General features: G+C 51.7%; 1 protein-coding gene across 2 annotated transcripts in view; it reads right to left on the bottom strand.

Annotated features, from left to right (window-relative positions):
* Positions 1–1,334: 1,334 nt before the first annotated feature.
* ZC3H3 (zinc finger CCCH-type containing 3) overlaps positions 1,335–12,643 on the bottom strand; it is a 350,743-nt gene continuing 339,434 nt past the window's right edge. Inside the window, exons 12-13 of one of the 2 annotated variants that reach the window (XR_012901167.1) lie at positions 8,735–8,803; positions 1,335–1,655 (exon numbers count right to left, since the gene is read on the bottom strand). Coding sequence is in view for 1 of the 2 variants with exons in the window: in XM_075919992.1 (XP_075776107.1) it covers positions 1,624–1,655 (32 nt within the window). In the remaining variant the exon portion in view is untranslated. The remainder of the gene's footprint in view (positions 1,656–8,734; positions 8,804–12,643) is intronic. The other variant, XM_075919992.1, reaches the window with a different exon arrangement.

Raw genomic sequence — 12,643 nt, 5'->3', positions numbered from 1 at the left:
TGGCTTGCACATTTGGGAATTAAGCAGCACGTCAGCACGTCTGGTGCACTAACCCACTACAGGAACCTGCCAGATCGTTAGAGAATGGTGGCATCTAGGCCAAGGAAACAGGTTACAGAGCGTCCCTGCTATAAGTCGCCCTGGGATACAACCGTTCCGCATTAACGTAGTTGAGGCCTGTAGGAGCCAATGCGTTAGAAGTCCTCTCATTCCCTGCTCTGAAGTCGTGCAAAACCCCCCTCCCCCCCAATATGTACAAATGGAAGTCAGCCGCGGGGAAAAAAATCCTCGCTCCAAGTTGTTTCGCATTAAGTCCATGCATGGGGAACAGACCCTGATGTGGGGTATCTCCTGTGCACGCCTGTCTCCTGGCACCCTGCTATTACACCAGAGGAGAAGATGAGAAACCTGCATTAACGAAAGTCGAATTCAGAGTCCCAGCCCTTCTGTCCCCCCACTGGGCACGCTGTCATCCTTGGCTTTTACACGCATTTTCCTTTGGAACACGTCCCCCCATAGCTTGCCTGGTCTTGGCAGGGAAAGCAGCGCTCACAGAAACCACCACACTGACTGCAGACATCCCCTTCTGTGCTCGGGCTCACGGCTTTGCCGTGTGGTTCCCCCTGCACGCCACGCCACGCCCTGCAGGGTCACAGGGCTTTCTTCTGTCCCTCTCTGGCCGCTGGAGACACGTCGTTAGCAAAGACTCCTCCAAGCGCACTGGAGCAGGGGGCCTGCAGTTCCATTCAGAAATTCATCCCTTCCCGCCCCCCAAGCTGGCTGCTGAAGCTATTCCTTTAATGCTCTCTCCCCTCCCCAATTTCTGGGTGCTGGGGCAGCGGTATGTCTCTGAAAGGGCTTCAGAGCTCCCCTTGTGTGGCTGCTCTATGGGTTATATACATGGGGCCCCTAGCACACCCCCAAACTCCGGGCCTGAGGGTTGCACCAGGCTCATATCTTCATTCCTAAGCAATTACGGCTCTTCTTGGCTGGCTGAAGTGCTCCGATCTCTGACCGGGGGTGTAACTTCCTGCCCCCCGCGCTGTGGAAATGCCCCTGTGCCAATCAGTGGGCACTGCAGCTCCCTGGCACTGAAGAGAAACAATTAATCCCCATCCCTTCCCCCATCTCTGCGAGGGGAATTGCAAAGCGACTGCAAAGCTCCGGACACGGCACCAAGAGTCCGGGGGCAAAGGGCTGCAGCCATGATCAATGGGCCCAGGTTAGCCGAACCCGGACTCAGCCGTTTGACGCCGGAGCTTTAGAGCCCTGCTAACTCCAGAGCAAGCAGGGCCAGGCAAGTAGAGGTTAAGCCAGGGCTCTGGGAGAGGCTGTTTTAAATAGACCATATTAAAAGATCATTTATTTCAAAATTAAAACGCTCACAAAGCTGCCTCCCTGCACGACGGGGCGGAGGCGCCTGGGCTGTTCCTGGGTTGCGGGTCAAACGAACTGATCGAAATGGAACACAAATCGGGGGAGGCTGCCTCCCGTCTTGCTGTCCTGAGGTAGGTGCCAGGGCTGGCCGGGCTGCTGCGTATCCTGAGGCGTTCGGCTGCTGGACTGTTGGATGGAACCGTACACCGGGAGGGCTGGAGAGATGCTGAATCCAGGGACCCGGGCTCACAGCCTGGGCTTGATCTGCAGCGGCTTCCCTGGAAGGAAAGGAGAAAGTGGAAGGTGAGGATGGCAGGGAAGGTGTTAGCAGGCAGTCGGGCGGGGGAGTGGCCAGAGGTGAGCCCCACATGCATTGTGGGAAGGGCAGAGGGCTCACAAGCACTGACGAGGATAGAACCATAGAGCTGGAAGAGACCTCAGGAGTCATCAAGTCCAGCCCCCTGCCCACGGCAGGACCAATCCCAACTCAATCAATCCGGCCAGGGCTTTGTCAAGCCGGGACTTAAACACCTCTAGGGATGGAGATTCCACCCCCTCCCTAGGGAACCCAGCCCAGCGCTTCCCCACCTCCTAGGGAAATAGTTTTTCCTAATATCCCACCTAGACCTCCCCCACTGCAACTTGAGCCCATTGCTCCTTGTTCTGCCATCTGCCCCCACTGAGAACAGCCTCTCTCCATCCTCTTTGGAACCCCCCTTCAGCTGGGGGGCAAACTCTGCTCCCTTGACCGTGGCCAGGGCAGCCCGGGGAACAGGATTTGGGTCTCACCACCTGGCCATTGCACAGGAGCATCCTCTGTGGCATGCACGCGGCACAGCCAATGACCAGGGGATCATCCTCTGAGCACAGGCCACGATTTCCACCCCTCCCAAGGGAGCTATGATGAGAACAGGGGCTAGGCTAGCGAAAGAGCCCGGCCCCATCTTCCAATCCACAGCTGGGCCAGAAAGCAGCTAGCTCCAGGGCCATCCCACCCGCAGAGCACACTGCAACACACAGCCAGGTCACAGCGACAGCCAGCACAGAAGGAAGCAGTCGCCAGGCCCCCACCACTAGCTGGCCTCATAGAATCCTAGTACTCTAGAACTGGGAGGGTCCTCGAGAGGTCATCGAGTCCAGTCCCCTGCCCTCACGGCAGGACCAAGCACCATCTAGACCATCCCTGACAGGTGTCTGTCCAACCTGCTCTTAAATATCTCCAGAGATAGAGGTTCCACAACCTCCCTGGGCAACTTATTCCAGTTTTACCACCCTGACAGGTAGAAAACTTTTCCTAATGTCCAACCTCAACCTCCCAAGGTGGTGAAACACTGGAATAAATTGCCCAGGGTGGCTGTGGAATCTCCATCTCTGGAGATATTTAAGAGCAGGTAGGACAGACACCAACATCAGGGATGATCTAGCTGGTGCTTGGTCTTCCTGTGAGGGCAGGGGACGGGACTCGATGCCCTCTCGAGGTCCCTTCCAGTCATTGGGTTCCGTGATTCCATGACGACCGGTTCTGCTCAATAATGACCAAAGCTGAGCAGACTGATGCATGTTCATTGTCACCATCTGAGTCATATGCCCCCAGCAGAACGAGGGTTTTCTTTTTTGGTGGTTCGGGTTCTGTAGTTTCTGCATCAGACTGTTGCGCATTTCAGATTTCTGAGAGTCTGCTTCACACCGCAACCTCTCCCATTCTGGAGGGCACTTCAGATTCTGAGGCCCTGGGTGAAGCGCTGTAGCTATCGGTAGCAATCTCACCTTGGGATTTTCTGTGTGTTTTGTCAAATCTGCAGTGAAAGTGACTTACAATGAACCAAGTGCCAAGTTACCATCCAAGACCCCATAACACAATAAGACCTCTCAAGGTCCCTTCCAGTCCTAGTATTCTATGAACACAAAATCTACAGCAGTAGGTGGGTAAAACAGCAGGAGACAAACAATTCTCCCCCAAGGAGTTCAGTCGCACATGTAATTAATGCTTTTTTTTTTTTTTAACGAGCGTAGGAGCATGTCCTCTGGAATGGTGGCTGGCGTCTGAAGGGGTATACACATGGTTAGCATATATGGCACATAAATAACTGGCAACTCTGGCTACAAGCCTGCCATGCAAACACCTGTTCTCACTTCCAGGTGCTATTGTAAATAGGAAGTGGGCAGCATTGCCTCTCACAAATGTGAACAAACTTGTTTGTCCGAGGAATCAGCTGAACAAGAAGTAGGACTGAGCAGAGTTGTAGTCATTACAGTTTTACTTTGTTTTGTGGTTTTAGTGCTGTTACGTAAAAGAAAATCTATCTTCTACCGTAAAGAGACTGCATAAGAGTCCTTGTATAAAATGAATGGAAAAACTCCTATTTCTTTTATCATTTTTGCAAATATTTATCATCAAAATTATAATAGGAGCCCTGTGCACTGTGCAGTCTGTGTTGTAAACCAAATCAATATATCTGAATATGTAGAAAAAATATCCAAACATAGATAATACATTGTAATAGGTATTCTATTGTTTAACAGTGCAATTAATCACAATTAACTGAATGGCAGTTCACTTTTTCCATCACAATTCACTTTTTTTCCAGTTACTTGTGTCAGCTAATTGTGATTGACAGCCCAGTGTGATCCCACTATTTCCTGAGAGCCTCAGTTTTCACGTCGGTGCACCTTGCTCGGTCATGAAAGCCTATTTACAGCCTGAGGGCGTAGCAAGGCCTAATTCATTTGTGCTTGCGAAGTGCTTTGGGATCCTTAAATGGAAGGTCACCCAGAGGAGCCCTGAGTACCGTATTGCCGCTCTGACTCGGGGCTGTGTCTGTATCACATACACACGCACGGCAGCACAGAACTATCCATATTTCCTGGCAGCTGCGAACCACTGGAGAATTCCAGCCCTTGGGCAGATGCCAGCCGGTTGGCTCCCAAAACAAATCGGTGGCATTTTGTGGGGCTGTACGGCAGCAGCTGCTGCTAAGCCCGTGTGACTAACCCTCTGTCACTGACCTGGAGGTGGGGGGGGGGGGGGGGGGAGGCAGTGCCACTGGGGGAGGGGTGAAGCGCTCACATCAAGTTTCAAGACCTCATCCCAGCCCCTAGCGTCCTGTTCGGCTCCGCTTGGGCCTAGAGCTGAGAGCTCATCTTTTGGGCTCCCCTTGGTCTGCTGCTGAGGCCCCTGGGTTTCCTTCTTTTCCCATGGCCCTGCCTTCCTCCATGCTGCCTCCAGCCATGAGCCACCTCCCAAACCAGGCATGCTGGGTTCCCAGCCTCTGCCCATGCAAACCCTTGGCAACAGCTTGTGTCTCAAGACCAATGCACGGCAAACCTCTTCCCCACCCAACTTCACCCCAAAGAAGAAAGGAGGGAGATGGGAGAACTGAAATAACCCCAAACTTGGCTTTCCCCAAGCAGCGAGTCTTACCCAGCAGTGCCTCAAAATGCCAAACCCACGATCATTATGGGAGATGACCCATAGCTGGGAGCTGAGGCAGTGAGAGAACGGGACATGGGGTAGGAGTGAACACAAGGGAAGGAATAAGACTTTGAATCCTGCTTCTGGCATTGAGCTGAGGCCTGGAAGGGCCCTGCTTGGTCAGTGAATCCAGTCCCTGCTATCGCAAGCGGCCCGTGGGCCTTATCTTGCCCGCCCACGATCTAGACCAGCAGCTTGCAAGCCGCATGCGGCTCTTGCCCCCCAAAAGTGCGGCTTGCAAAGCTGCTCCTGCGGCCGCCCTCACCCACCGCCGGCTCCCCCTGCCGAGCCCCAGCTTTCCTGTGCTTACCGGGTTGGAGCTGCGGGTTTTAAAAATAGAGCCCAAGATGGCAGCCATCTTAAAGGGGCAGCCTCCTTTAAAAAAAAAATCTCAATTTTTTTTTTTTTGCTCGCCAATTCTGTTCTGGGGGGCTTTTTTTTCTTGACAATTCTGGTGCAGCTCTTCACATTTTTTTCCGTCGCTGTTTGGGCTCTCTTATTAAATGGGTTGGCCTCCCCCGATTTAGACTGTTCAGTCTGGGGCAGTCTTGCTGGCTCTGTACAGTACCTAGCACAATGGAGTCCTAATCTCAGTTCAGGCCTCTAGGCACTCCTGGTACACAAAAAAGTGAAACTGACAAGACTGGCTGTACCACACCACTTCAGTGACATGCAGACAGCATCAATGGGGAGAAATAACTGAGACCTGAAGATCTTTCAGGCTCCCTTTAAAATAACACAACTGCCACTAGAAAGTCAGCGCTGGCCAACCCTCCACACTGCTGACACCATCCAGGAGGGTACAGCATACCAAGGCAAGGAGACTGATGGGAATCACTTGTTTTGTTTAATGGCAACAACACTCTAGGCATTTTAGGCTGACTGTCCCTTAAGCCCCAACCATGTCATCTCACCACTACGTGGCTATGTCCCCCAGTATTTACAGACAACACTGCCCTTCCCAAAGAGCCCTGGATTTACGTATCGTTCATGGTAACACACAGATTCCTCCATGTGAAGGCTAAACTGCAGCAAACAGTACAGCACGGACATTCCTGTTTCTGGTTCTTTCACAATGGCCTGGAAGATACTGTTCTGATGCGGCATCTCAGCCACTGTAGCCCCTTGTGTAAGTTCTCTGTCAATCTCTTTGGGCAGGAATAAGAACATAAGAATAGCCATACTGGGTAAGATCAAAGGTCCATCTAGCCCAGTATCCTGTCATCCAACAGTGGCCAATACCAGATGCCCCAGAGGGAGGGATCACAACAGGTAATCCTCAAGTGATCTCTCTCCTGTCCCCCATTTCAAGACAAACAGAGGCTAAGGACACCATTCCTACCCATTCTGGCGAATAGCCATTGATGGACTTAACCTCCATGAATCTATTAGCTCTTTTTGGATCCCTGTTAAAGTTTTAGTCTTCACAACATCCTCTGGCAAGGAGTTCCACAAGTTGACTGTGCGCTGAGTGAAGAAAAACTTCCTTTTGTTTGTTTAAACCTGCTGCCTATTCATTTCATTTGGTGACCCTTAGTTCTTATATTGTGGGAATAAGTAAATAACTTTTCTGTATTCACTTTTGTCATGCCAGTCATGATTTTATAGACCTCTAGCATATCCCCCCCTTAGTCTCTTCTTTTCTAAGATGAAAAATCCAAGTTTTATTACTCTCTCGTCATATGGGACCCGTTCCAAACCCCTAGTCATTTTTGTTGCACTTTTCTAAACCTTTTCCAACGCACCCCCATCCTAGGTCTTTTTCCGCCTGGTGTTCTCCCACCAACTTTCCCTTTCAATGCCTGTAAACATGCATTGCCTTCAGCACCTCTTCCAAATATCCCACAAATTAAATCTTTCTTTAGATAAGATAGTCAGCTACTGCATGCCTACTTCCAGTCATCTTCCACCGGTTACACGGTGCAGCTATGGGATGTTCGGAATTCTTCTATGACACCATCATTTGAAAGACTGTAGATTCTTTATTATGAATTGGCTGAATGTCAAGGTTTCATAGCCGTAATTTAACACCAGCCAAATGTAAGTTGTGAAGAGCTGGAATTTACTCTTCAGATTCAGGTCCCTTCTCATCAGATGTTTACTGTTCAACAATGTCTCTTTCACTCTTGCTATTCTGGTGTTTTACTTCAGTATCTGACTTTCTATCTTCTGTAAGACACTGTTACCAGTTCCCTTTTGGCCAGCTCTACAGAACACAGATGAAGTTTACAGAAACCAGGGTGGGACGAAGGGCAGGTATGAACAGTCAGCAATGACACTAAGATGAGGGGAGAGGTAGATATGCTGGAAGGCAGTGATAGGGTCCAGAGTGATCTAGACAAATTGCAGGATTGAGCCAAAAGAAACGACAGTGGTTCTCAAGTATCTAAAAGGATGTTACAAGGAGGAGGGAGAAAAATTGTTCTCCTTGGCCTCTGATGATAGGACAAGAAGCAATGGGCTTAAACTGCAAGGAAGGTTGAGGTATGCACATTAGGAAAAAGTTCCTAACTGTGAGGGTAGTCAAACACTGGAATCAATTGCCTAGGGAGGTTGTGGAATCTTCATCACTGGAAATATAAGAGCAGGTTGGACAGACACCGGTCAAGGATGATCTAGATGGTGCTTGGTCCTGCCGGGAGGGCAAGGGACTGGACTTGATGACCTCTTGAGGTCCCTTCCCGTTCTAGTGTTTTATGATTCTATGAAATCTAATGAGGAACACAAGTGCAGATTCTTACACTTAGAACGGAAGAATCCCAAGCACTGCTACAGGCTGGGGACTGACTGGCTAAGTGGCAGTTCTGCAGAAAAGGACCTGGGGATGACAGTGGACAAGAAGCTGGATGTGAGTCAGTGTGCCCTTGTAGCCAAGAAGGCTAGCAGCATATTGGGCTGCATTAGCAGGAATACTGCCAGCAGGAAAGTGATTATTCCCCTTTATTCGGCATTGGTGAGGCAACATCTAGAGTATTGTGTCCAGTTTTGCTCTGCTCTCTCCCACAGAACGGATGTGGACAAATTGGAAAGTCCAGAGAAGGGCAGCAAAATGATGAGGGGGCTGGAGCACATGACCTACGAGGAGAGGCTGAGGGATTTGGGCTTGTTTGGTCTGCAGAAGAGAAGAGCGAGGGGATTTGAGAGCAGCCTTCAGCTACCTGAAGGGGGGTTCCAAAGAGGATGGAGAAAGGCTGTTCACAGTGATGACAGATGGCAGAACGAGGAGCAATGGTCTCAAGTTGCAGTGGGGGAGGTCTAGGTTAAATATTTGGTAAAACTATTTCCCTAGGAAGGTGGTGAAGCACTGGGCTGGGTTCCCTAGGGAGCAGGTGGAATCTCCATCCCTAGAGGTGTTTAAGTCCCAGCTGAACAAAGCCCTGGCTGGGATGATGGAGTTGGGCTTGGTCCTGCTTTGGGCAGGGGGCTGGACTCGATGACTCCCGAGGTCGCTTCCAGCCTTGGGAGTCTAGGATTCATTTTTGTTAGAGTGATGATTCCGCCTGAGTTTACAGACTGAAAGGAGCTGCTCTTTGTGCAGAAACTGAATTGCAGGCAGGGATGGAGCATGTGTCTAAAACCCAGGGCTCCCAGGCACACCGGGACTTCCCCAGGATTCCAAAAACTGCTTTAAGTATCACGTTAAACATTCTGATATTAGTGTCCAACCGCAAACTGCAGCCATAGAGCGGGAAGGAAAGTTGCTTGCAATAACACATCACCCCTCCCATGGGAGGGTCTGAGACATGCAGTCACCTGCTCATCACACAGGACCAGACAGGCCATTTCAGAGCGTTCAAAGTCCTTCTCGGGCCTCTTCTCCACAACACCGGCCCGCTCCACGCAATCTAACCGTCATAGTCCAAGTCGCATAGCCGACCTACTTACTGAGGTGTCTTCCATGCAGCAAGGTCGTTGGTGGCTGCTCTCCCGTCGACTCCGGCTACTCTTCTCGTCCTGGTGGAGTACCAGAGACAACAGGAGAGCACTCAGAGGTCGATTTATCATGTCTGAGCAGACCTGATAAATTGACCATGGGTGGATCGATTACGAGCACGACACAGATAATTATCTATTAACAACTCAGTAAAGACATGATAAGAGTGATTTCATGGACCCTTCAGTGAGGGTGTGGACCAGTGGTCCCCAACGTTTTGAGGCTGCTGGGCACCTGGGGGCGGGGCCGCTCACGCGCCACACGTCCGGGGGTGGGTCCAAGCATGCACCACATGCCCGGGGCCGGCACCGGCATGTGCCACGACCCCAGGCAGGGGCCGCCCAGGTGCCCAGGGCTGGCACCTGCCGTACGCCCAGGGGCGGGGCCAGCTCAGATTGCTCCGCAGGCGCACATAAATGGCCCGGTGGGTGCCATAGCGCCCGCGGGCACCGCGTTGGGGACCACTGGTGTAAACCCTCCAGCTTTCAAGAAGCAACTGCCTTTAGCTTGCTGCTGCCACGGAGAACTACTGCCCAGGCAGAGGGGTGGGGGGAGCACAGAACATAACATAAAAGCAGCCATTCGGGGTGAGATCAATGGTCCATCCAGCTCACTATCCTGTCTGCCGACAGTGGCCAATGCCAGATGCCCCAGAGGGAGGGAACACAAAAGGTAATCCTCACGCGATCCCTCCCATCATCCTGTTCCAGACAAAGAGAGGCTGGGGACACCATTCTTACCAATCCTGGCTAATAGCCATTGATGGACCTAACCTCCATTAATCGCTCTTGCTCTTTTTTTAACCCTGTTAAAGTCCTAGCCTTCACCACATCCTCTGGCAAGGAGTTCCACAGATCGACAGGCTGGGGAGGGTGAAGATAGAGCAGCCTGACTGCAAACGACTATGCCCAGGTGAAATGACAGGTCTCCACCTCTGCAGTGAAAGCAGTTGTGTACAGTCAATCTGCTTTCTGGTCTTCACATTTCACAGAGCAGAGATGGGCTTTTCTGCTCCTCTTCACCCTGTCGCTCCTGCAGCATTTTGCATATGTGTTCTTCCCTCTTTTTCTTATCTGCTCCGCCTGCTTCCCTGCTTTCTGCTCATTCTACACAGGTTATGTGCAGGCCCTGGCTGAGGCGATACGCACGCGAGGAGCTAACACCGGTCTCCATTTGCTCTGAGTTATTTCCTGTCCCTCCTGCTCTCCCCGCAAAGATCCATTGCTCTGAGAAATGTGGTCGCCCACCTCCAGTCTCATAGCTCTCTGCACCACTCACGTGTACGCACACACCAGTGTGTGCATCCACACATCTGCATGCGCACACCTACCTGCACCCAGACACATCCTCTCTGCATCTGCATTGTGTCCATTCACGTGTACGCGCACACCAGTATATGCATCCACACATGCACCGTGTCCACTCACACGGGACAGAGACCCAGGGAAAATCCTGCTGCTCTGCCCCAGCCACACATGATGCCAGGAAGCCAGCACCCTGGCAAAGGAAGGAAACACACGGCAGAAAGCCGATCTGTTCAATGCAGCCCACTGCTGTGCAGCAAAGGGGAGAACAGCTCAGCACAAACCAGCTCACCTGGAGAAAGAGCTGAGAGGAGGTGGCTTCGGGGATTTCTGGGCCGGGCAGCGGATGCATTTTACCGCACGGCAATGACAACTCAGCGATAAAATGCCGCTGCCCCTCGATCATCGGGCTGACGCATCAGTTGCAAGACAGCGGGTAGGGGTTTTGTGTGTGCAAATCAGGCAGCACTCTGGTAGCTAATGTGGCTCCTTCCAGCTGATCCACCAGTGCCCACATGTCCTACTCCACCTCGAGCAGGGTTTCCCCAAGACTGACCCAGGGTCTGGCACCAGCCCCTGACAGTTTAGGAAGGCAGCGAGCTGTGCTCTGGTGTGAAAAAGACCAAAAAGCACTGGGCTAGAAGACACAACTCAGCCACTGCCCTGGGCTGAGCGAGGAGCTTGGTCACAAGGCTTAAGAGCTGAGGAACCCTTTGCTTTTCTTCAGCTCTACTGGGGCTCTGTAGATTTTAAGGCCAGCCCGGACCATTAGAGCAACTCAGCTGACCCTCCTGGATCACACAAGCCCAGACTTCCCCCCCTCTCTGAGTTTAATCACTTGTATTTGGCTAAAGCATCTCCGCCAGAAAGGCAACATGCCAAGCCTGAAAGACACTGGGAGAGTATCATTTGTACCTTGCTAGCACCTCAGAGTTATGGGTCTGGCCCAGGATGCCATGGGGCCAGGCTCTGTATGAACACAGAAGAGAAAAACGAATAATCTAGCAGCACTTTAAAGCCTCACAAAATACGCAGATGGTGCCATGAGCTTTTGTGGGCACAGCCCACTTCTTCTGATGAATGGAGCATTAAAAGTCCAGCTCCAAGAATAAATAAGGGAAAGAGGAAGGAGGGGAAGGGGAAAGGAAGGGAGGAAAAAATGTGAAGTTACAAGAAGCTTATAAGAACAATTTGCACCTTCTCTAAGTGCCTATTGTTTAGTTGGTTAAGTCATTAGGATGTGGAAGGCAGTGCGCTAGCCAGCCAATGTCGTTTTGTAATTTTTCCAATTAGGGTTGCCAAATGGTTTAACAAAAAATACCAAACACCGCCCCCCCCCCAAAAAAAAACCACTGGGAAAAAATTCTGTTGAGGAAAAAAAAAGGGGTGGGTGGGGCTGAGGGGGGAGAGACCAAAGTTGTTGAGTGAAGGGGAAAAAAAAAAAAAGGTGGTGTGCCTTTAAATGGCCCCACACTCCTCACTTTCCTGCCCCAGCTAGACGTGTCAGGGGAAAATTGTCCCCGCTGGGCTTCCGTCTGAGGGAAACAGGAAATACTGGATATTTTACATGTCCGGTATTTTCTGTTTGTTTTTTTTAACCGGACGGGGAACCCAAACAACGGACAGTCCGGGCAAAAACCAGACACCTGGCAACCCTATTTCCAGTTACAGACTAACTCCGCTACCCCTCTGAAGCCACAAAAGAGAGAGACAATCTCCGCTCCAAAGAGCTGACAATCTAAGCATACGACAGGAGACAGCAGATGGAGATGGACAGAGAAGTACAACAAAACAATGGCCCCGAGGTGGAAGTGAGCCTGTCTCGTTTGCCGGGTAGCAGTGGCTGCCAATACTGGCCCACACACGCCCGATGTGAAAATGCTGATTCAGCAGCAATGTAACGGCGCTGCCCCCCCTCACCTTGCAGCCAGAGCCACGGGCATTTCAAATGGCTGCTGGAGCCCCAGGGTTCCTGACCGCCTGCTGCAAGGGCAGCCACGACTAGCTGGATAAGGGAGTCTGGTCCTCTATCCCCAACCCTTTGGCCCTAGGCCCTGCCCCCCGGCCCGTCCAAGAGACCAGTACGCTGGTCAGTCTGGGCACCTACTTTCACTCCTGCAATGACCCAGGCTCAGCACGCCAGACAGTGGGCCCCGAAGCTGCTCACTGAATGTGGCTGTGATTCTTGGCGGCCTCCCAGCAAGGCGAAGTTCTCAGGAGATGTGACCAGTGACAGGAAGGTCCTCTCAGGTGTCAGTGCCAACATGGGGAAAAAGCCCAGGGGGCTTGTTTGAGGATTTAGCAAGTGGGCGACAGATGCAGGCCTTGTGCTACTGACTGAGGCATTGGTAGGGTGGGGACAGGCCAAGAAGTGGAAGCGAAGACAAGCAGCTTATGGCTGGAGTGCCAGAGAATATCTGAATGGATACGGATATTCTCCACTGATGCGAGGGGGCCTGGGTGCATTCGTCAAGGAGGGAACGGATACGGATATTCTCCACTGATGCGAGGGGGCCTGGGTGCATTCGTCAAGGAGGGAACGGATACGGATATTCT

Source organism: Pelodiscus sinensis, chromosome 2 (assembly GCF_049634645.1).
Source record: "Pelodiscus sinensis isolate JC-2024 chromosome 2, ASM4963464v1, whole genome shotgun sequence".
NCBI classification, from domain to species: Eukaryota; Metazoa; Chordata; order Testudines; family Trionychidae; genus Pelodiscus; species Pelodiscus sinensis.
This window is presented reverse-complemented; position numbering and strand designations above follow the sequence as displayed.